Genomic DNA, 24,901 nt, shown 5'->3' with positions numbered 1-24,901 from the left:
AAAATACTACATGTTCAGCAGGTGGGGGGGCATACACTTGTCTCAGAAGGACAGCTGAGTTTCTAGGACATGACCATTACCTTTGAGTCCTGCAGAGCGCTGCCTTCACCCAGTTCTTGAATGGCATGCTGCAGTAAATCAGAGGCTTTTCGGAGGTCGGCGGAGAAGGCATCGAGCTTCTGAAATATATAAAGCATAAAGATTGTATGAGTGAAAGGAATAACAAGTCTGATAAGATGTAGTGTAGGAAACGAGTTCTATGCACTATACGACAGACTGCCTCTAAGTTCAGCACAGGCGGCATGTCCCTCAAACATCATAAAACATGCAAGAAAAGATGAAAAAGAGGATAGAACAAATAATGTTAGAACTAGTACCTAGGAATCTGGTGGAGGTCCGACCAGTAGGAACCCCCCTGAATTTAAATGTTATTCCCTATCCTTTAGTGTGTGGGGGGGAGTACCCCTTTAAGGATTATGGATTTAGAATGGGTTTTCTTAAAGGGGTACTCGGGTGGAAAACTTTTTTAAGAACAAAAAATTGTTGGATTGTCGGTGAAGATTTACAAAAACTGTGGCAGGGAGGACAACAGGAGTTTACAGTTCTGCTGCTTGATGCTACAAACAAACAAAAAATAAATAAATATATATATATATATATATATATATATACTAAATGGACACAAAAGTGTTGGGACACCTCCAAATTACACCTAAAGGGGGTTTTAAAGGGGGTACTCCGGTGGAAAACTTTTTTTTTTTTTTTTTTTTTAAATCAACTGGTGCCAGAAAGCTAAACAGATTTGTAAATGACTTCTATTAAAAAAATCTTAATCCTTCCAGTACTTATTAGCTGTTGAATACTACAGAGGAAATTATTTTCTTTTTGGAACACAGTGCACTCCGCTGCCATCATAACCACAGTGCTCTCTGCTGACATCTCTGTCCATTTTAGGAACTGTCCAGAGCAGCATAGGTTTGCTACGGAGATTTTCTCCTACTCTGGACAGTTCCTAAAATGGACAGAGATCTCAGCAGAGAGCACTGTGCTCGTGATGTCAGCAGAGACCACTGTGTTGCAAAAAGAAAAAAATTTCCTCTGTAGTATTCAGCAGCTAATAAGTGCTGGAAGGATTAAGATTTTTTTAATAGAAGTAATTTACAAATCTGTTTAACTTTCTGGCACCAGTTGATTTAAAAAAATAAATAAATAAAAAGTTTTCCACAGGAGTACCCCTTTAAAAACCCCTTAAGGTGTAATTTGGAGGTGTCCCAACACTTTTGCGTCCATGTAGTATATATATATATATATATATTATTTTTTGTTTGTTTGTTTGTTTGTAGCATCAAGCAGCAGAACTGTAAACTCCTGTTGTCCTCCCTGCCACAGTTTTTGTAAATCTTCACCGACAAACCAACAATTTTTTGTTCTAATGCGAGATCAGAGAGAAACTAACATAATAAGGCTGCTGAGATTTCAGGACATGTACTTTAGCCGTGTAAATCCGGCATAACAAGCATATTCCTGACAGCCGTCCTACTGATCAAGGTTCCTGATACACACAAGAGAGACTCGCTGGAGAACTCAAGATGTAAGATTCAACACAAGAAGCTTCAGTACAGTAGAACGACCAGGCTGCGAGTGATTTGTTAGCATGCAGTGGCACCTGATAGAACTGGACCCACTCGCTGTGGCAGTAGGGGTAGGTGCCTCCAAGGTCCCAGGTCAGCTGTCCAATGTCCACGTATCTGCCTATAGATTTCAATGAAGTCAGGACTTCCACCTAAAGGCAAAAACATTCAAAAAGATCAGATACATTTTTCAGAGTTATCAGACATTAAAATATATATATATATATATATACATACATATACATACAGGGCCGGCTCTGCCTATAGGCAAAACAGACAGCCGCCTAGAGAACCCTCTGATTGGGGCGCTGCTCTGCCTGCTGCAAGAAAGTTAGACAACCAGCATCCGAACCACTTGATCACCCAGCAGCATGAGGAGGTTTGTTACAGTAGTAAGGTGGGGCGTGCCAATGGGCGGACTCAAGGGGGTGGCAAAATTAGCTTTTGTCTAGGGTGGCAAAAATACTTGCACCAGCCCTGTGTATATATATATATATATGTATATATGTAAAAGTCAACATATGTGTATATGTTCCCACATAACTTCTGAAGAGCTGGAGAATTTTATGTTTCTAATATGTCAAACTAGCTGAGTACCCGGCGTTGCCCGGTTTTTCCTTCCTCATCCTTGTTGGGGAGGAAAATCAACAAAAGAGGAAGCTTTTGACTTCATATCCCGTCCTCATATATTGTTGTCATATCCCGACCCCATATCCCGTCCTCATATATTGTTGTCATATCCCAACCTCCTATCCCGTCCTCATACCCCGACCTCCTATCCCGACCTCCTATCCTGACCTCCTATCCCGTCCTCCTATCCCCTCCTCCTATCTCGACCTCCTATCTCGACCTCATATCCCGACCTCATATCCCGACCTCCTATCCTATCCTCCTACCCCGTCCTCCTATCCCTACCTCCTATCGCGTCCTCCTATCGCATCCTCCTATCCCGACCTCCTATCCCAACCTCCTATCCTGACCTCCTATCCCAATCTCCTATCCTGACCTCTTTTCCCGACCTCCTATCCCGTCCTCCTTTCTCTATCTCCTATCTCGACCTCCTATCCCGACCTCCTATCCCGTCCTCCTATCCCGGTCCTCCTATCTAGACCTCCTATCCAGTTCTCATATCCCGACCTCCTATCTTGACCTCCTATCCCGTCCTCCTATCCCGACCATCCCGTCCTCCTATCTTGACCTCCTATCTGGACCTCCCATCCCGTCCTTATGTCCCGACCTGTAATATGTGTACCAGGTATTGAAATATCTCCAGCCATACGGAAGTTATGTGGGAGCATACATTTCCCATTGATTTTCATGGGACATTAAACAAAAACCCTGACCCTCCCAAATGGGGGTAGTTAAGGGTTAAAATAACTATCCTATATTTTAAGTGAACATATAAGTAACATGTGACCAAGTATTATCGAAATATCTCCAGCCGTTTGGAAGTTATGCAGTAACATATATTTCCCATAGACTTGTATGGGACTTCAAACAAAAACCCCGGCCCTGGCAAATGGGGGTGAGTAAGGGTTAAATCCCCTATCCTATGTTTGTTGTTGACATATAAGTAAAATGTGGCCAAGTTTCATGTTAATATCTTTAGCCGTTTGGAAGTTTTTGTGGAACATACACACACATACATACACACATTGCGTTTTATATATATAGAGTAGATGACACTATACCAACAATCTCTGCAGCCTTAGGGTAAAACAGCGTAGCCTGGATGGTTAAATATTTTTTTCCCATGACGTTGGTCCGGCGGCAGGATGATTAAAAGTCCTGGGCAATCTCCGTAGCACAAGAATTATAAACATCCCGGACAGTTAAATCATATTTTACCATGATGTTGTTCCAGCTGCAGGATTTTAAAAAGTCCTGGAAAATCTCTGCAGCCTGAGAATTAAACGCAGTCCGGATAGTTAAATCATATTTTATCATGACATTGGTCCGGCGGCAGGATGTTTAAAAAACCTTGGCAATCTCAGAGGCCCAAGAGTTAAACACAGCTCTGAGATTTAAATTATATTTTACCGGTTGTCCAGTGGTAGGTTGTTTAAAAGTCTCCACAGCTCAATTGTAATGTGATCAGGAGATGTACCGGAAGTTCTATGCATGTCTATGGAACTTCCGGTCCATCTGATGGTATTACTTTTGGGCTGCAGAGATTGCCTGAAAGTTTTAAACATCCTGCAACTGGACCAGCGTCATGGTAAAGTATGATTTAACAGTCCAGCAGGAAGGTGTAGAGAATAGATAGTGTGAGGGCAGAGAGAGGGGATGGGGCAGGCGTGGAGAGAAGATTTATTATGGGCTGAGAAAAGAGTTAGGGGGGAGTAAAGTATGATTTAACAGTCCAGCAGGCAGGTGTAGAGAATAGTTAGTGTGAGGGCAGAGAGAGGGGATGGGGCAGGCATGGAGAGAAGATTTATTATGGGCTGAGAAAAGAGTTAGGGGGGAGTAAAGTATGATTTAACAGTCCAGCAGGCAGGTGTAGAGAATAGTTAGTGCGAGGGCAGCGAGAAGGCATAGGGGCTTCAGGAGACTAGCAAAGCTGGATGGTAAGCAGTACATAGTGTAGGGCTCACAGTACTCCCTTAAAGGGGTATTCCAGGCAAAAACTTTTTTTTTATATATATCAACAGGCTCCAGAACGTTAAACAGATTTGTAAATGACTTCTATTAAAAAATCTTAATCCTTCCAATAGTTATTAGCTTCTGAAGTTTTCTGTCTAACTGCTCAATGATGATGTCACGTCCCGGGAGCTGTGCATGATGGGAGAATATCCCCATAGGAGCTGGACAGCTCCCGGGATGTGAGTCATCAGAAAGCAGTTAGACAGAAAACAGCAACTCAACTTCTGAAGCTAATAACTATTGGAAGGATTAAGATTTTTTAATAGAAGTCATTTACAAATCTGTTTAACTTTCCGGAGCCAGTTGATATTTATAAAAAAAAGTTTTGGCCTGGAATACCCCTTTAATATTTTGTTATTTATATACAAGGTATACAATAGGAGGGTAAAATACGGATACTTAGGACTTACCTGTAGTCCAGGCATCCTGTCCAGCTGTGGGGCTATGTCCTTTTCTACAAGAATGACAATGCTGTGTATAGAACCGGGAGAGGACGCCTGTAAAGTAAAGTGAGAGAGTCAGGAGAATAGTACACTACGTTTTTGGTTTTCTTCAGTCCCGCTAAATAATCGTATATATGTGCGGCCTCAAATGAAGTCACTATGATTACTATGCGAAAGCCATTAAAATGGGCTCCCTGCAGAGCGCCATGATAGACCTTGGCATCCGTCCTTTTGACAGGATGCCATTGTATTCCTGAAACGCATAGTGTGAACTCTTAGTAATTATAGCACTAGCCTTAGTAATTATAGCACTAGCCTTAGTAATTATAGCACTATCCAAAAGCCTCCATATAGGAATCCCGCACGTGGGACAGCTTGTTTGGCCGCACATGGAGTTCTGCTGTTTGGTGTCTTTCTAAGGCCTCGTTTACATTGCCGTCAGACTGCGCTATTCGGAGTTCCTTCGGGAATTTACCGGGTCACAGCTTTTGTTTGGCTTTATTTCAGCCTTGCTGCCTGCAAAAAACTGCCCCTTATTTTTCACCCTCAATGATGGTGTTTTTGTGGTGAAGTTTTTTTTTTTTTAAATTGTGTATTAGTATACAGTGGTCCCCCAAGTTACAATATTAATTGGTTCCAGGACGGCCATTGTATGTTGAAACCATTGTGTGTTGAGATCAGAACTCTATGGAAACCTCGTAATTGGTTCTAAAGCCCCAAAATGTCATCCAAAAATAGGAAAAAAGTGAGAATTAAAGAAAAATAAGTAGATAACTAATATATATATAAAGCAAGTCCTTACATATAAAAGTAAGAAAGATCTGCTAAGAGCTGTAAATCACTGTCTATGTCAGTGTTTCCCAAGCAGGGAGCCTCCAGCTGTTGCAAAACTACAACTCCTAGCATGCCTGGACAGCCAAAGGCTGTCCGGGCATGCTGGGAGTTGTAGTTTTGCAACAGCTGGGGGCACCCTGCTTGGGAAACACTGGTCTATGTAGAGGACAGGAGCTTCTTCAGGGTCCTGTACAGTACACAGTGTCCTAAAAAAGTAAAATGGAGCCGCCCCACCTGGTGTCCAAAGGAGCAGCTAACCCTGGTACAGGTAAAGTATACAGAACATGTAATACCTCCCTGTACTGTAGGGGGGCACTACCAGACACCAGTCAGTGCATTCACTTCAGTAATACAGGTAAAGAGTACAGAACATGTAATACCTCCCTGTACTGTAGGGGGCGCTACCAGACATCAGTCAGTGCATACGCTTCAGTAATACAGGTAAATAGTACAGAACATGTAATACCTCCCTGTACTGTAGGGGGCGCCACCAGACACCAGTCAGTGCATACACTTCAGTAATACAGGTAAAGTGTACAGAACATGTAATACCTCCCTGTACTGTAGGGGGCGCTACCAGACACCACTTCAGTAATACAGGTGTTCTACCAGTAAATTGCCCATTCTGATTGGTCAGTTCTCTCGGCCATTGACAAGTTTCACAGATATGTATATTTATTTATTTTTTTTGTCGTTTTTATCCTGTGTTTTTTTCCCATTACAAGTCATGGATTCTTTCATCTTGTGACTCAAGGATTTCTGTTAAAGAATTAGAGGAATTGACAAAAATCCGCACCAACATAATGTACATGAACACCTGAAATTTGTTTTTTTTTATCTATAAACTGCTCTGGGTATGGTATTTTTAACCTATAAACACCATACCCAGTCTGCTATTTTTCCGAGCAGAGATGTCATAATGTGTACGTAGCCTTAGGCCTCAGTCTACATACACATTATGGAATCTCTGCTCGGAAAAATAGCGATCTCTGGCAGCAGAAGGGATCTCTGACTACAATGTTGCCATCTATGGAGATGGCACATGTTAATGCGGTCCTAGGGCCAACTGAACCAGTCGGCGCTAGGACCGCTCGTACATGCACCATCTCCATAGACGGCAATGCATGCCTGAGTGGATTCCATTGAAAGAATGAACAAAGTCCGGAATTTAACCCCTTAAGGACGCAGGACGTAAATGTACGTCCTGGTGCGGTGGTACTTAACGCACCAGGACGTACATTTACGTCCTAAGCATAACCGCGGGCATCGGAGCGATGCCCGTGTCATGCGCGGCTGATCCCGGCTGCTGATCGCAGCCAGGGACCCGCCGGCAATGGCCGACGCTCGCGATCTCGCGGGCGTCCGCCATTAACCCCTCAGGTGCCGGGATCAATACAGATCCCGGCATCTGCGGCAGTGCACGATTTGAATGAATCGGGGACCCGATCATTCCTAACGCCGCACGGAGGTCCCCTCTCCTTCCTCCGTCCGGCTCCCGGCGTCTCCTGCTCTGGTCTGTGATCGAGCAGACCAGAGCAGGAGATGACCGATAATACTGATCTGTTCTAAGTCCTATACATAGAACAGATCAGTATTAGCAATCATGGTATTGCTATGAATAGTCCCCTATGGGGACTATTCAAGTGTAAAAAAAAATGTAAAAAAATGTAAAAGTAAAAAAAAGGTGAAAAATCCCCTCCCCCAATAAAAAAGTAAAACGTCCGTTTTTTCCTATTTTACCCCCAAAAAGCGTAATTTTTTTTTTATAGACATATTTGGTATCGCCGCGTGCGTAAAGTTCCGAACTATTAAAATAAAATGTTAATGATCCCGTACGGTTAACGGCGTGAACGAAAAAAAATAAAAAAGTCCAAAATTCCTACTTTTTTAATACATTTTATTAAAAAAAATTATAAAAAATGTATTAAAAGTTTTTTATATGCAAATGTGGTATAAAAAAAAAGTACAGATCATGGCGCAAAAAATGAGCCCCCATACCGCCACTTATACGGAAAAATAAAAAAGTTATAGGTCATCAAAATAAAGGGATTATAAACGTACTAATTTGGTTAAAAAGTTTGTGATTTTTTTTAAGTGCAACAATAATATAAAAGTATATAATAATGGGTATCATTTTAATCGTATTGACCCTCAGAATAAAGAACACACGTCATTTTTACCATAAATTGTACGGCGTGAAAACGAAACCTTCCAAAATTAGCAAAATTGCGTTTTTCGTTTTAATTTCCCCACAAAAATAGTGTTTTTTGGTTGCGCCATACATTTTATGATGTAATGAGTGATGTCATTACAAAGGACAACTGGTCGCGCAAAAAACAAGCCCTCATACTAGTCTGTGGATGAAAATATAAAAGAGTTATGATTTTTAGAAGGCGAGGAGGAAAAAATGAAAACGTAAAAATTAAATTGTCTGAGTCCTTAAGGCCAAAATGGGCTGAGTCCTTAAGGGGTTAAATTTCCGCTGTGGAATTTTCCACTATAGAAATGTAGCAGTTTAGAATCCCATTGGAAACAATAGGAGGCTGCTGCACTAGAACGTAGACTAAAAATGCCGCTGTTTCCCTATTGACTCCCAGCTAACATTTGTCCACAGTGTTTTTTACTAAAAAAAAAATGCCATGTGCCAAGTATGCCTTTTTTTTTTATTTATTTTTTATAACAAAAATGCTTTGTCTGTTTTCAACCCAATACAGGATCAGATGCAACATGGCCCAGGTTCTTATTTTATCTATCTATCTCTATCTCATATCTATCTATCTATCTCTATCTCATATCTATCTATCTCTATCTCATATCTATCTATCTCTATCTCATATCTATCTATCTATCTCTATCTCATATCTATCTATCTCTATCTCATATCTATCTATCTCTATCTCATATCTATCTATCTCATATCTATCTATCTATCTCTATCTCATATCTATCTATCTATCTCATATCTATCTATCTCATATCTATCTCATATCTATCTATCTATCTCATATCTATCTATCTCATATCTATCTATCTCATATCTATCTATCTATCTATCTCATATCTATCTATCTCATATCTATCTATCTATCTCTATCTCATATCTATCTATCTATCTCATATCTATCTCATATCTATCTATCTATCTCATATCTATCTATCTCATATCTATCTATCTCATATCTATCTATCTCATATCTATCTCATATCTATCTCATATCTATCTATCTCATATCTATCTATCTCATATCTATCTATCTCATATCTATCTATCTCATATCTATCTATCTATCTCATATCTATCCATCTCATATCTATCTATCTATCTCATATCTATCTATCTCATATCTATCTATCTCATATCTATCTCTCTCATATCTATCTATCTATCTCTCTCATATCTATCTATCTATCTCATATCTATCTATCTCTCATATCTATATATCTCATATCTATCTATCTATCTATCTATCTCATATCTATCTATCTCTCATATCTATCTATCTCATATCTATCTATCTATCTCATATCTATCTATCTCATATCTATCTATCTCATATCTATCTATCTATCTCATATCTATCTCATATCTATCTATCTATCTATCTATCTCATATCTATATCTATCTCATATCTATCTATCTATCTCATATCTATCTATCTCATATCTATCTATCTATCTATCTCATATCTATCTATCTCATATGTATCTATCTCATATCTATCTATCTATCTCATATCTATCTATCTCATATCTATCTATCTATCTCATATCTATCTATCTATCTATCTCATATCTATCTATCTATCTCATATCTATCTATCTATCTCATATCTATCTATCTATCTCATATCTATCTATCTATCTCATATCTATCTCTCATATCTATATATCTCATATCTATCTATCTCATATCTATCTATCTATCTATCTATCTCATATCTATCTATCTATCTATCTATCTATCTATCTCATATCTATCTATCTATCTCATATCTATCTATCTCATATCTATCTCATATCTATCTATCTATCTATCTATCTATCTATCTATCTCATATCTATCTATCTATCTATCTATCTATCTGAGGTGGCCCGGTATAGGAGTTGTACCCTTGCTGTCCTGTCAGGCAGCCTCCCTGCAGTGTCCCCTGCATCTGTTCCCCTTGTACAGTTATTGTTATGCTATGTAAAAGTAATGTATATAAAATGTATATACATACATTATAAAACATATATAAAACATCTATCATGTGATTGTTACCCAGGAGGTGTCAGTGACCATGTGACCTATGGGACCCCACCAGAGTCTCCCCTATATAAGCCCCGGGAGGAGTCTCTTCGCTCTCTTCTCTTTGGAGACTTTGGCCCAGATTTATCAAACTGTGTGAGAGAAAAACTGGAGGGATTTCCCCCATCTCCACAGCAACCAATCACAGCTCAGCTGAGGAGCTGAGGTAAAGTGAAAGCTGAGCTGTGATTGGTTGCTGTGGGAACATCACTCCACTTTTTCAAGTCTTAGCTGAGGTCCAGTGCAGACAAGTCCTAGGTGTGTGTCTGGAGTCCAGAGGAGGCCTAAAGTCAGTCAAGCAGCCACAAGTCCACAACCCCAGGTCCTAGTCAGAGCTGGTAAGTCACCAACGGGGTATAGTCAGTCACAGTCTTCTGTGTTCAGTCAGCGGGGTATAGTCAGTCACAGTCATCTGTGTTCAGTCAGCGGGGTATAGTCAGTCAGTCACAGTCATCTGTGTTCAGTCAGCGGGGTATAGTCAGTCTGTCACAGTCCTCTGTGTTCAGTCAGCGGGGTATAGTCAGTCACAGTCATCTGTCTTCAGTCAGCGGGGTATAGTCAGTCACAGTCATCTGTGTTCAGTCAGCGGGGTATAGTCAGTCAGTCACAGTCATCTGTATTCAGTCAGCGGGGTATAGTCAGTCACAGTCATCTGTGTTCAGTCAGCGGGGTATAGTCAGTCAGTCACAGTCATCTGTATTCAGTCAGCGGGGTATAGTCAGTCAGTCACAGTCATCTGTATTCAGTCAGCGGGGTATAGTCAGTCACAGTCATCTGTCTTCAGTCAGCGGGGTATAGTCAGTCAGTCACAGTCCTCTGTGTTCAGTCAGCGGGGTATAGTCAGTCAGTCACAGTCCTCTGTGTTCAGTCAGCGGGGTATAGTCAGTCAGTCACAGTCCTCTGTGTTCAGTCAGCGGGGTATAGTCAGTCACAGTCATCTGTCTTCAGTCAGCGGGGTATAGTCAGTCAGTCACAGTCATCTGTCTTCAGTCAGCGGGGTATAGTCAGTCAGTCACAGTCCTCTGTGTTCAGTCAGCGGGGTATAGTCAGTCAGTCACAGTCCTCTGTGTTCAGTCAGCGGGGTATAGTCAGTCAGTCACAGTCATCTGTCTTCAGTCAGCGGGGTATAGTCAGTCAGTCACAGTCACCTGTCTTCAGTCAGCAGGGTATAGTCAGTCACAGTCATCTGTCTTCAGTCAGCGGGGTATAGTCAGTCAGTCACAGTCTTCTGTCTTCAGTCAGCAGGGTATAGTCAGTCAGTCACAGTCATCTGTATTCAGTCAGCGGGGTATAGTCAGTCAGTCACAGTCATCTGTGTTCAGTCAGCGGTGTATAGTCAGTCAGTCACAGTCATCTGTCTTCAGTCAGCGGGGTATAGTCAGTCACAGTCATCTGTGTTCAGTCAGCGGGGTATAGTCAGTCAGTCACAGTCATCTGTGTTCAGTCAGCGGTGTATAGTCAGTCACAGTCATCTGTCTTCAGTCAGCGGGGTATAGTCAGTCAGTCACAGTCATCTGTGTTCAGTCAGCGGTGTATAGTCAGTCAGTCACAGTCCTCTGTCTTCAGTCAGCGGGGTATAGTCAGTCAGTCACAGTCATCTGTGTTCAGTCAGCGGGGTATAGTCAGTCACAGTCATCTGTGTTCAGTCAGCGGGGTATAGTCAGTCAGTCACAGTCATCTGTGTTCAGTCAGCGGGGTATAGTCAGTCAGTCACAGTCATCTGTGTTCAGTCAGCGGGGTATAGTCAGTCACAGTCATCTGTGTTCAGTCAGCGGTGTATAGTCAGTCAGTCACAGTCATCTGTATTCAGTCAGCGGGGTATAGTCAGTCACAGTTATCTGTATTCAGTCAGCGGGGTATAGTCAGTCAGTCACAGTCACCTGTGTTCAGTCAGCGGGGTATAGTCAGTCAGTCACAGTCATCTGTATTCAGTCAGCGGGGTATAGTCAGTCAGTCACAGTCATCTGTCTTCAGTCAGCGGGGTATAGTCAGTCAGTCACAGTCATCTGTCTTCAGTCAGCGGGGTATAGTCAGTCAGTCACAGTCATCTGTGTTCAGTCAGCGGGGTATAGTCAGTCAGTCACAGTCCTCTGTGTTCAGTCAGCGGTGTATAGTCAGTCAGTCACAGTCCTCTGTGTTCAGTCAGCGGGGTATAGTCAGTCAGTCACAGTCATCTGTGTTCAGTCAGCGGTGTATAGTCAGTCAGTCACAGTCACCTGTCTTCAGTCAGCGGGGTATAGTCAGTCACAGTCATCTGTGTTCAGTCAGCGGGGTATAGTCAGTCAGTCACAGTCATCTGTCTTCAGTCAGCTGGGTATAGTCAGTCAGTCACAGTCATCTGTGTTCAGTCAGCGGGGTATAGTCAGTCAGTCACAGTCCTCTGTGTTCAGTCAGCGGGGTATAGTCAGTCAGTCACAGTCCTCTGTGTTCAGTCAGCTGGGTATAGTCAGTCAGTCACAGTCCTCTGTGTTCAGTCAGCGGGGTATAGTCAGTCAGTCACAGTCTTCTGTGTTCAGTCAGCGGGGTATAGTCAGTCACAGTCATCTGTGTTCAGTCAGCGGGGTATAGTCAGTCAGTTACAGTCATCTGTCTTCAGTCAGCGGGGTATAGTCAGTCACAGTCATCTGTGTTCAGTCAGCGGGGTATAGTCAGTCAGTCACAGTCATCTGTATTCAGTCAGCGGGGTATAGTCAGTCAGTCACAGTCATCTGTCTTCAGTCAGCGGGGTATAGTCAGTCAGTCACAGTCATCTGTGTTCAGTCAGCGGGGTATAGTCAGTCAGTCACAGTCATCTGTCTTCAGTCAGCGGGGTATAGTCAGTCAGTCACAGTCACCTGTGTTCAGTCAGCGGGGTATAGTCAGTCAGTCACAGTCATCTGTGTTCAGTCAGCGGGGTATAGTCAGTCAGTCACAGTCATCTGTCTTCAGTCAGCGGGGTATAGTCAGTCAGTCACAGTCACCTGTGTTCAGTCAGCGGGGTATAGTCAGTCAGTCACAGTCATCTGTCTTCAGTCAGCGGGGTATAATCAGTCAGTCACAGTCATCTGTGTTCAGTCAGCGGGGTATAGTCAGTCAGTCACAGTCATCTGTCTTCAGTCAGCGGGGTATAGTCAGTCAGTCACAGTCATCTGTCTTCAGTCAGCGGGGTATAGTCAGTCAGTCACAGTCATCTGTGTTCAGTCAGTGGGGTATAGTCAGTCAGTCACAGTCATCTGTGTTCAGTCAGCGGGGTATAGTCAGTCAGTCACAGTCATCTGTCTTCAGTCAGCGGGGTATAGTCAGTCAGTCACAGTCATCTGTCTTCAGTCAGCGGGGTATAGTCAGTCAGTCACAGTCATCTGTCTTCAGTCAGCGGGGTATAGTCAGTCAGTCACAGTCATCTGTGTTCAGTCAGCGGGGTATAGTCAGTCACAGTCATCTGTCTTCAGTCAGCGGGGTATAGTCAGTCAGTCACAGTCACCTGTGTTCAGTCAGCGGGGTATAGTCAGTCAGTCACAGTCATCTGTGTTCAGTCAGCGGGGTATAGTCAGTCAGTCACAGTCTTCTGTCTTCAGTCAGCGGGGTATAGTCAGTCAGTCACAGTCATCTGTCTTCAGTCAGCGGGGTATAGTCAGTCAGTCACAGTCATCTGTCTTCAGTCAGCGGGGTATAGTCAGTCAGTCACAGTCATCTGTGTTCAGTCAGCGGGGTATAGTCAGTCAGTCACAGTCATCTGTGTTCAGTCAGCGGGGTATAGTCAGTCAGTCACAGTCTTCTGTCTTCAGTCAGCGGGGTATAGTCAGTCAGTCACAGTCATCTGTCTTCAGTCAGCGGGGTATAGTCAGTCAGTCACAGTCTTCTGTCTTCAGTCAGCGGGGTATAGTCAGCCAGTCACAGTCATCTGTCTTCAGTCAGCGGTGTATAGTCAGTCAGTCACAGTCATCTGTGTTCAGTCAGCGGGGTATAGTCAGTCAGTCACAGTCATCTGTATTCAGTCAGCGGGGTATAGTCAGTCAGTCACAGTCACCTGTATTCAGTCAGCGGGGTATAGTCAGTCAGTCACAGTCATCTGTGTTCAGTCAGCGGGGTATAGTCAGTCAGTCACAGTCATCTGTCTTCAGTCAGCGGGGTATAGTCAGTCAGTCACAGTCACCTGTGTTCAGTCAGCGGGGTATAGTCAGTCAGTCACAGTCACCTGTGTTCAGTCAGCGGGGTATAGTCAGTCAGTCACAGTCATCTGTCTTCAGTCAGCGGGGTATAGTCAGTCAGTCACAGTCATCTGTGTTCAGTCAGCGGGGTATAGTCAGTCAGTCACAGTCACCTGTCTTCAGTCAGCGGGGTATAGTCAGTCAGTCACAGTCATCTGTGTTCAGTCAGCGGGGTATAGTCAGTCAGTCACAGTCCTCTGTGTTCAGTCAGCGGGGTATAGTCAGTCAGTCACAGTCACCTGTGTTCAGTCAGCGGGGTATAGTCAGTCAGTCAAAGTCCTCTGTGTTCAGTCAGGGGGGTATAGTCAGTCAGTCACAGTCCTCTGTGTTCAGTCAGCGGGGTATAGTCAGTCAGTCACAGTCCTCTGTGTTCAGTCAGCGGGGTATAGTCAGTCAGTCACAGTCATCTGTCTTCAGTCAGCGGGGTATAGTCAGTCAGTCACAGTCATCTGTCTTCAGTCAGCGGGGTATAGTCAGTCAGTGACAGTCATCTGTCTTCAGTCAGCGGGGTATAGTCAGTCAGTCACAGTCCTCTGTGTTCAGTCAGCGGGGTATAGTCAGTCAGTCACAGTCCTCTGTCTTCAGTCAGCGGGGTATAGTCAGTCAGTCACAGTCATCTGTGTTCAGTCAGCGGGGTATAGTCAGTCAGTCACAGTCATCTGTGTTCAGTCAGCGGGGTATAGTCAGTCAGTCACAGTCCTCTGTGTTCAGTCAGCGGGGTATAGTCAGTCAGTCACAGTCACCTGTGTTCAGTCAGGGGGGTATAGTCAGTCACAGTCATCTGTCTTCAGTCAGCGGGGTATAGTCAGTCAGTCACAGTCATCTGTCTTCAGTCAGCGGGGTATAGTCAGTCAGTCACAGTCCTCTGTGTTCAGTCAGCGGGGTATAGTCAGTCAGTCACAGTCATCTGTGTTCAGTCAGCAGGGTATAGTCAGTCAGTCACAGTCATCTGTCTTCAGTCAGCGGGGTATAGTCAGTCAGTCACAGTCCTCTGTGTTCAGTCAGCGGGGTATAGTCAGTCAGTCACAGTCTTCTGTCTTCAGTCAGCTGGGTATAGTCAGTCAGTCACAGTCCTCTGTGTTCAGTCAGCGGGGTATAGTCAGTCAGTCACAGTCTTCTGTGTTCAGTCAGCGGGGTATAGTCAGTCACAGTCATCTGTGTTCAGTCAGCGGGGTATAGTCAGTCAGTTACAGTCATCTGTCTTCAGTCAGCGGGGTATAGTCAGTCACAGTCATCTGTGTTCAGTCAGCGGGGTATAGTCAGTCAGTCACAGTCATCTGTATTCAGTCAGCGGGGTATAGTCAGTCAGTCACAGTCATCTGTCTTCAGTCAGCGGGGTATAGTCAGTCAGTCACAGTCATCTGTGTTCAGTCAGCGGGGTATAGTCAGTCAGTCACAGTCATCTGTCTTCAGTCAGCGGGGTATAGTCAGTCAGTCACAGTCACCTGTGTTCAGTCAGCGGGGTATAGTCAGTCAGTCACAGTCATCTGTGTTCAGTCAGCGGGGTATAGTCAGTCAGTCACAGTCATCTGTCTTCAGTCAGCGGGGTATAGTCAGTCAGTCACAGTCACCTGTGTTCAGTCAGCGGGGTATAGTCAGTCAGTCACAGTCATCTGTCTTCAGTCAGCGGGGTATAATCAGTCAGTCACAGTCATCTGTGTTCAGTCAGCGGGGTATAGTCAGTCAGTCACAGTCATCTGTCTTCAGTCAGCGGGGTATAGTCAGTCAGTCACAGTCATCTGTCTTCAGTCAGCGGGGTATAGTCAGTCAGTCACAGTCATCTGTGTTCAGTCAGTGGGGTATAGTCAGTCAGTCACAGTCATCTGTGTTCAGTCAGCGGGGTATAGTCAGTCAGTCACAGTCATCTGTCTTCAGTCAGCGGGGTATAGTCAGTCAGTCACAGTCATCTGTCTTCAGTCAGCGGGGTATAGTCAGTCAGTCACAGTCATCTGTCTTCAGTCAGCGGGGTATAGTCAGTCAGTCACAGTCATCTGTGTTCAGTCAGCGGGGTATAGTCAGTCACAGTCATCTGTCTTCAGTCAGCGGGGTATAGTCAGTCAGTCACAGTCACCTGTGTTCAGTCAGCGGGGTATAGTCAGTCAGTCACAGTCATCTGTGTTCAGTCAGCGGGGTATAGTCAGTCAGTCACAGTCTTCTGTCTTCAGTCAGCGGGGTATAGTCAGTCAGTCACAGTCATCTGTCTTCAGTCAGCGGGGTATAGTCAGTCAGTCACAGTCATCTGTCTTCAGTCAGCGGGGTATAGTCAGTCAGTCACAGTCATCTGTGTTCAGTCAGCGGGGTATAGTCAGTCAGTCACAGTCATCTGTGTTCAGTCAGCGGGGTATAGTCAGTCAGTCACAGTCTTCTGTCTTCAGTCAGCGGGGTATAGTCAGTCAGTCACAGTCATCTGTCTTCAGTCAGCGGGGTATAGTCAGTCAGTCACAGTCTTCTGTCTTCAGTCAGCGGGGTATAGTCAGCCAGTCACAGTCATCTGTCTTCAGTCAGCGGTGTATAGTCAGTCAGTCACAGTCATCTGTGTTCAGTCAGCGGGGTATAGTCAGTCAGTCACAGTCATCTGTATTCAGTCAGCGGGGTATAGTCAGTCAGTCACAGTCACCTGTATTCAGTCAGCGGGGTATAGTCAGTCAGTCACAGTCATCTGTGTTCAGTCAGCGGGGTATAGTCAGTCAGTCACAGTCATCTGTCTTCAGTCAGCGGGGTATAGTCAGTCAGTCACAGTCACCTGTGTTCAGTCAGCGGGGTATAGTCAGTCAGTCACAGTCACCTGTGTTCAGTCAGCGGGGTATAGTCAGTCAGTCACAGTCATCTGTCTTCAGTCAGCGGGGTATAGTCAGTCAGTCACAGTCATCTGTCTTCAGTCAGCGGGGTATAGTCAGTCAGTCACAGTCATCTGTCTTCAGTCAGCGGGGTATAGTCAGTCAGTCACAGTCATCTGTCTTCAGTCAGCGGGGTATAGTCAGTCAGTCACAGTCATCTGTGTTCAGTCAGCGGGGTATAGTCAGTCACAGTCATCTGTCTTCAGTCAGCGGGGTATAGTCAGTCAGTCACAGTCACCTGTGTTCAGTCAGCGGGGTATAGTCAGTCAGTCACAGTCATCTGTGTTCAGTCAGCGGGGTATAGTCAGTCAGTCACAGTCTTCTGTCTTCAGTCAGCGGGGTATAGTCAGTCAGTCACAGTCATCTGTCTTCAGTCAGCGGGGTATAGTCAGTCAGTCACAGTCATCTGTCTTCAGTCAGCGGGGTATAGTCAGTCAGTCACAGTCATCTGTGTTCAGTCAGCGGGGTATAGTCAGTCAGTCACAGTCATCTGTGTTCAGTCAGCGGGGTATAGTCAGTCAGTCACAGTCTTCTGTCTTCAGTCAGCGGGGTATAGTCAGTCAGTCACAGTCATCTGTCTTCAGTCAGCGGGGTATAGTCAGTCAGTCACAGTCTTCTGTCTTCAGTCAGCGGGGTATAGTCAGCCAGTCACAGTCATCTGTCTTCAGTCAGCGGTGTATAGTCAGTCAGTCACAGTCATCTGTGTTCAGTCAGCGGGGTATAGTCAGTCAGTCACAGTCATCTGTATTCAGTCAGCGGGGTATAGTCAGTCAGTCACAGTCACCTGTATTCAGTCAGCGGGGTATAGTCAGTCAGTCACAGTCATCTGTGTTCAGTCAGCGGGGTATAGTCAGTCAGTCACAGTCATCTGTCTTCAGTCAGCGGGGTATAGTCAGTCAGTCACAGTCACCTGTGTTCAGTCAGCGGGGTATAGTCAGTCAGTCACAGTCACCTGTGTTCAGTCAGCGGGGTATAGTCAGTCAGTCACAGTCATCTGTCTTCAGTCAGCGGGGTATAGTCAGTCAGTCACAGTCATCTGTGTTCAGTCAGCGGGGTATAGTCAGTCAGTCACAGTCACCTGTCTTCAGTCAGCGGGGTATAGTCAGTCAGTCACAGTCATCTGTGTTCAGTCAGCGGGGTATAGTCAGTCAGTCACAGTCCTCTGTGTTCAGTCAGCGGGGTATAGTCAGTCAGTCACAGTCACCTGTGTTCAGTCAGCGGGGTATAGTCAGTCAGTCAAAGTCCTCTGTGTTCAGTCAGGGGGGTATAGTCAGTCAGTCACAGTCCTCTGTGTTCAGTCAGCGGGGTATAGTCAGTCAGTCACAGTCCTCTGTGTTCAGTCAGCGGGGTATAGTCAGTCAGTCACAGTCATCTGTCTTCAGTCAGCGGGGTATAGTCAGTCAGTCACAGTCATCTGTCTTCAGTCAGCGGGGTATAGTCAGTCAGTGACAGTCATCTGTCTTCAGTCAGCGGGGTATAGTCAGTCAGTCACAGTCCTCTGTGTTCAGTCAGCGGGGTATAGTCAGTCAGTCACAGTCCTCTGTCTTCAGTCAGCGGGGTATAGTCAGTCAGTCACAGTCATCTGTGTTCAGTCAGCGGGGTATAGTCAGTCAGTCACAGTCATCTGTGTTCAGTCAGCGGGGTATAGTCAGTCAGTCACAGTCTTCTGTGTTCAGTCAGCGGGGTATAGTCAGTCAGTCACAGTCATCTGTGTTCAGTCAGCGGGGTATAGTCAGTCAGTCACAGTCATCTGTGTTCAGTCAGCGGGGTATAGTCAGTCAGTCACAGTCAGCGTGTCCTGCATCAGAATAGCAGCCAGTCACAGCACAGCGGCCCCTTAGTAGCAAGCTATGGTAAAATGAAAGCTGAGCTCTGATTGGTTGCTATGGGCCCCCTTTGTTCTTATCACAAGGCTTTGTTAACACCATTTTGAGATGTAAAGCGTTACAAATGTCTGTATTTTCCCCCATTGAAATACATTATATCCAACATTGAACATGTCGGTTTAGTTTTACAGCCGTAATCACAACAGACGTAATATTAAAGGGGTACTCCGTTACCTTGCTGTCGGAGCTCCGCCCCCCAGCGTCCGGAAGTTTATTGTTCCGAACGGCTGTGTGCGGGCTTCCGTGTTCAGGACTGCCCATCGTGACGTCACGCCCGCCCCCTCATGACGTCACGCCCGCCCCCTCAACGAAAGTCTATGGGAAGGGGGCGCGACGCCCGTCGCGCCCCCTTCCCATAGACTTTCGTTGAGGGGGCGGGCGTGACATCACGAGGGGTGGCCCTGAACACGGAAGCCCGCACACAGCCGTTCGGAACAATAACTTCCGGACGATGGAAAGCGGAGCTCCGACGGCAAGTAATGGAGTACCCATTTAAAGGGGTATTCCAGGCAAAAACTTTGTTTTATATATATCAACTGGCTCCGGAAAGTTAAACAGATTTGTAAATTACTTCTATTAAAAAATCTTAATCCTTCCAATAGTTATTAGCTTCTGAAGTTTTCTCTCTAACTACTCAATGATGATGTCGCGTCCCGGGAACTGTGCATGATGGGAGAAAATCCCCATAGGAACTGCACAGCTCCCGGGACGTGAGTCATCAGAGAGCAGTTAGACAGAAAACAACAACTCAACTTCAGAAGCTAATAACTATTGGAAGGATTAAGATTTTTTTATAGAAGTAATTTACAAATCTGTTTAACTTTCCGGAGCCAGTAATTCCGCTTAGAGACTACGGAAATTCCGATGCAGCAGAATCTCATTGCTGTCAATGGGATTTCGATGTCCAGTGCACATTGCGGACTTTCCGCCGCCTAAAGAATTATCTTGGTCATTCTTTCGGCGGAATCTGCCTGCCGTCTATGGGATCAGAAAATGTATGCGCACTCCTAGCGCTGACTAATTCAATTTTTCTCGCCAGAGATTCCGCAGTGTGAACAGAGGCGCCAGTGGGGCTGACTGCACAGTGCAGTGCCCGGATGTGACTGTTAACTGTGCGTCCCCTATAGCAGTGTTCCCCAACCTGTAGCCCTCCAGCAGTTGTAAAACTACCACTCCCATCATCCCATCTGTCTACGTCAGTGTTTCCCAACCCGTGTGCCTCCAGCTGTTGCAAAACTTCAACTCCTAGCATGTATGGACAGCCGAAGGCTACAACTCCCAGCATGTCTTCGGCTGCTCAGGCATGCTGGGAGTTGTAGCTTTGCAACAGCTGGAGGCCCACTGGTTGGGAAACACTGGTCTATAAACTGACATTATGTGAGATCCCTTCAGTATAGTTCCCCGAAAACTGTAGCCCTCCAGCTGTTGCAGAACTACAACACTCAGCATGTCTCCGGCTGTCGGGGCATGCTGGGTGTTGTAGTTTTGCAACTTCTGGAGGCCAACTGATTGGGAAACACTGGTCTATATACTGACATTATGTGAGATCCCTTCAGCACAGTTCCCCTAAATTGTAGCTCTCCAGCTGTTGCAGAACTACAACACTCAGCATGTCTCCGGCTGTCCGGGCACGCTGGGAGTTGTAGCTTTGCAACAGCTGGAGGCCCCCTGGTTGGGAAACACTGGTCTATATACTGACATTATGTGAGATCCCTTCAGCACAGTTCCCTGAAAACTGTAGCCCTACAGCTGTTGCAAAACTACAACTCCCAGCATGTCTTCTTCTGTCCGGGCATGCTGGGAGTTGTAGCTTTGCAACAGCTGGAGACTCACTGGTTGGAAACACTGCTCTATATACATTATTTAAGATTCCTTCAGCACAGTTCCCCGAAAACTGTAGCCCTCCAGCTGTTGCAGAACTACAACTCCCAGCATGTCTTCTGCTGTCGGGGCATGCTGGGAGTTGTAGTTTTGCAACAGCTGGAGAGGCCTACAGCTATTCCCTTGATTGATCTGTATTCCGTATGAATGATTATTTTATATAGAATGTCATTTCGCATCGCGTCGTGTTGCCGCAAAGTACAACGAGCGTAAAAATAGAAGAAGAAAAATGGCCGCCACCCACCGCCACGTCGTCCGTTTTTAAGACCTCCATCTCTTTCTGCAATAATCCCTGATACGTAACAGCTCATTGCACCAGTGTTTTGATATCAGCCCCCCATCCCCCCATATTCGGCATCATTTCGGTATATGAGAGTATTCATCACGACCGCTCCTCAGCCGATGGAAGAAGATAATTATTCCGCATTTATCATTCATTCCGGGAATTAATTAGATGCAGTTTCGCCGTAAGTGTTTCCGTCTTCTAAATTTAGAGTCGGCGTGTACATCATTTAAGAAGCCGTCTAAACGCATTAGGAAGCGGTCTCGCTTTAACGGGCGGTCTCGTTTATTACCACCTAATAAACTTTATGGGACCCTCCTGTCTAATGGGGACAATTAATCTGCAAATGTCATTTTTTTTATTTTTTTTTATTGGGCTGGGCACCCTGAATCGCAAATGTTAACCGATTAGGTGCTGAAGCTTGAGGCTCCAGGGCTCTCACTTGCCATGTGCCATTTATAGGACAAGAATTTTGGCTGAGGGACCTTTGAGGCCCCCTTAGGAATCCGGGCCCTGTTGCCACTGCTCTCTGCACCCCATCATGTTATGCCCCTGCTTCTGCCCATTTCTGCTGGGCACTCACCTGGGCGCATTGTAGTGCTGCATAGAGGCAGGGGGATGGAGGATGCTTTCTGGCGTCCACTAAAATCATCAGTCCCAGGTCCCTAATCTCCTTCCTGTAAGTAAAGAAGAGACATTAATAATGTATCATTTTATGTTCTTTATTATTGTAAATGCTCAATCACACTTAATAACCAAAAGAAGCCAAGTAGCGCATGTGCGGCGTGCGTCTAGTGCAGTGTTTCCCAACCAGGGTTCCTCCAGCTGTTGCAAAACTACAACTTCCAGCATGCCCGGACAGCCAAAGGCTGTCCGGGCATGCTGGGAGTTGTAGTTTTGCAACAGCTGGAGGTTCACAGTTTGGAGACCACTATACTAGAGCATCTGCACACAAAAAAGAGACAGGCAAAGTGATCAGGGGCGTTGTATAACTCTGCAGATAATTATTGCACATAGGGAGTTGTAGTTTTGCAACAGCTGGAGGTTCACAGTTTGGAGACCACTATACTAGAGCATCTGCACACAAAAAAAGAGACAGGCAAAGTGATCAGGGGAGTTGTATAACTCTGCAGCTAATTATTGCACATAGGGAGTTGTAGTTTTGCAACAGCTGGAGGTTCACAGTTTTTAGACCACTGTACTAGAGCATCTGCACACAAAAAAGAGACAGGCAAAGTGATCAGGGGAGTTGTATAACTCTGCAGCTAATTATTGCACATAGGGAGTTGTAGTTTTGCAACAGCTGGAGGTTCACAGTTTGGAGACCACTATACTAGAGCATCTGCACACAAAAAAAGAGACAGGCAAAGTGATCAGGGGAGTTGTATAACTCTGCAGCTAATTATTGCACATAGGGAGTTGTAGTTTTGCAACAGCTGGAGGTTCACAGTTTTTAGACCACTGTACTAGAGCATCTGCACACAAAAAAGAGACAGGCAAAGTGATCAGGGGAGTTGTATAACTCTGCAGCTAATTATTGCATGTAGGGAGTTGTAGTTTTGCAACAGCTGGAGGTTCACAGTTTTTAGACCACTTGTACTAGAGCATCTGCACACAAAAAGAGACAGGCAAAGTGATCAGGGGAGTTGTATAACTCTGCAGCTAATTGTTTCATGTAGAGAGTTGTAGTTTTGCAACAGCTGGAGGCACCCTGGTTGGAAAACACTGGTCTAATGTGTTAGCATTTTGTCGATGTCATATCTCACCTGGCCACCGAAAAGAGGTAGAGGAGGAGCCGAGCCACTTCTCTTACCGAACACCACGTGGCATCCCAAGCTGTGCTGTCTGTGGTCACTTGGATGATGGCCCTGCCCAGTTTATCTCGACTTCCTAAAATCATACATATTAGGGTTAATACAGAAGAATAAAACCAATATGTAAGTATTCTACATTTAAAGGGGTACTCCGGTGAAAAAAAATTGTTTTAAAATCAACTGGTGCCAGAACGTTAAACAGATTTGTAAATTACTTCTATTAAAAAAAAATCTTAATCCTTCCAGTACTTATCAGCTGCTGTATACTACAGAGGAAGTTGTGTAGTTCTTTCCAGGCTGACCACAGTGCTCTCTGCTGACACCTCTGTCCGTGTCGCCCGTGGAGTCTCCTGTGGTAAATTCAGCTGATTGGACAGGCATTGGAAAGACTATATAAGGTCTTGAGCCATGAGCAGAAAGAGCTGCCCGTAGAGCTCAGAGACAGGATTGTGTGGAGGCACAGATCTGGAGAGGGGTACAAAAAGATTTCTGCTGCAATGAAAGTTCACAAGAGCACAGTGGTCTCTATAATTCTTATGGAAGAATGCATACCAAGACCGGAAAAGACTGTGTGGTGGCCCAGTACGGGATGGTGTTTCCCCGTACTTCTCCTGCCCTATCAGGCAGAGTCTCTCCATGTCCCCAGGGCCCCCTTTATGTATTATCCCCTGTGTATATAAGTTGTCATATTAATAATGTACCATTTCTTTAATTGTTATACCATGTGATTGTTACCCAGGAGGCACTAGTGTCCAGGTGACCCCCCAAGTGACCTATGGGCTCCTTGCAGGGGAGGGGCTGCAATCTCTCAGTTCCTGAGGTCCAGTGCAGTCGTCTCAGTGTCTGTGTCCGGAGCATTGGAGGCCTCAAGCCTAAAGTCTGCAGCCACCTGTCAATTGCAAGTAAGCCAAAGTCATCTAATCGTCAGTCATCAAGTCAGCCAAGTCCAGTCCACCTTATAATCACCGTGGCCTGCACCAAAGTCAGTCTAACTACTGTAAGTCCCAGCAAGCCTGCGAGGTCCCCCTGTGTCACTGGTCACCTCCTTGGGATATTGGCTGCACTGCATAGACTGTGTCACCTGTCTAATCTCAGTAAAGCTGCCGTTGTCCGTAACTTGGCGTCGGTGTCTTCATTGCCCCCGTGCCTTGCCCAGGACCAGCGGTATTACCTCTGGGTGGTTAAGGCTAAACCACACCCTGGTGTCACGACAAGAAGGGGTTAATAACATCTGCCCCTTGGGTTATAACATCTACCTCACACCCCGACACCACACATGTGAATGCCATAAGAAGTGTCTATAGATATTGTTGTATGGCCAGGATCAGCCTTGGGTAAGATGGTGCCCTGTGTACATTTTATAGTGTACATTATAGTGCAGCCATACAGTGGACAGGGCAGATGTCTAAGGGTATGTTAACACTAAAGAAAATATTCATTCATTCAGCGGAATTATGTGCGCACTGCATTGCCGTCAATGGTGATATGATATCTCGGCGGCAGCTGCCAGATGGAATTTCACCAGCAGAGATTCCGTAGTGTGAACGGTACGAAATCTCTGCTGGTAAAATTCCATCTGGTAGCTGCCGCCGAGATATCATATCACCATTGACGGCAATGCAGTGCGCACATAAGACCACCCAAATGTAGAACCTTCGATCAAGCACTAAGTAAGGTTTTTGGCCGCAAGCTTGGCAAGGTCATCAGGATCAGTAGCGCCCCCTTCAGGTCCACTAGTATCAGGATATCCAGCCTGTGTGACTGAATAAGCAACATACCCCTAATGCCAGTCTAGGGTATATAAGTTATCTGAACATTTTATGAAATTTAGACTCTAAATCAATATAAATAACCAGGATAATGGACAAACCTGGAAGACAGGCAATGCCAGAATACAATAGCTTGGCACTGAGATCCTGGCACTGGATTGGAAGATCCGTAATGGCTTCCCAGGGAATGGATCCTCTTGATGGAGATCCTACGATGGATACCCATAGTCCAGTCTTGGACGGCACTTTTTGGACAGAAGACGTCACCTCGATACTTGGATTGGTATTTGCGGTTGATCCTGCTTAAAAGAATGACAACTTTTCAGTAAGAAATATTCAAGAACATGTGACCATACTGTAGACTAGAGTTTAAAGGGGTACTCTGATGGAAAACTTTTTTTTAA

The 24,901-nt window shown here is 45.2% G+C and overlaps 2 protein-coding genes across 7 annotated transcripts in view; one reads left to right on the top strand and one right to left on the bottom strand.

Annotated features, from left to right (window-relative positions):
- Window positions 1-24,901, bottom strand: part of KIAA1755 (KIAA1755 ortholog) — a 68,443-nt gene that overhangs the window by 31,182 nt on the left and 12,360 nt on the right. For 3 of the 5 annotated variants that reach the window (XM_056550442.1, XM_056550443.1, XM_056550445.1), the window contains exons 3-8: window positions 24,599-24,799; window positions 22,681-22,804; window positions 21,498-21,591; window positions 4,685-4,771; window positions 1,667-1,783; window positions 81-179 (exon numbers count right to left, since the gene is read on the bottom strand). In XM_056550442.1, the coding sequence (XP_056406417.1) occupies window positions 81-179; window positions 1,667-1,783; window positions 4,685-4,771; window positions 21,498-21,591; window positions 22,681-22,804; window positions 24,599-24,799 (722 nt within the window). The remainder of the gene's footprint in view (window positions 1-80; window positions 180-1,666; window positions 1,784-4,684; window positions 4,772-21,497; window positions 21,592-22,680; window positions 22,805-24,598; window positions 24,800-24,901) is intronic. The other 2 variants (XM_056550444.1, XM_056550446.1) reach the window with 1 other exon arrangement.
- The window catches only part of LOC130297697 (bactericidal permeability-increasing protein-like), a 146,618-nt gene continuing 131,739 nt past the window's right edge, over window positions 10,023-24,901 (top strand). The window contains exon 1 of one of the 2 annotated variants that reach the window (XM_056550455.1): window positions 10,023-10,178. The gene's annotated coding sequence lies outside the window, so the exon portion shown is untranslated. The remainder of the gene's footprint in view (window positions 10,179-24,901) is intronic. The other variant, XM_056550459.1, reaches the window with a different exon arrangement.

The sequence above is a fragment of the Hyla sarda genome, chromosome 13 (genome assembly GCF_029499605.1).
Source record: "Hyla sarda isolate aHylSar1 chromosome 13, aHylSar1.hap1, whole genome shotgun sequence".
In the NCBI taxonomy this organism is placed as follows: domain Eukaryota; kingdom Metazoa; phylum Chordata; class Amphibia; order Anura; family Hylidae; genus Hyla; species Hyla sarda.
This window is presented reverse-complemented; position numbering and strand designations above follow the sequence as displayed.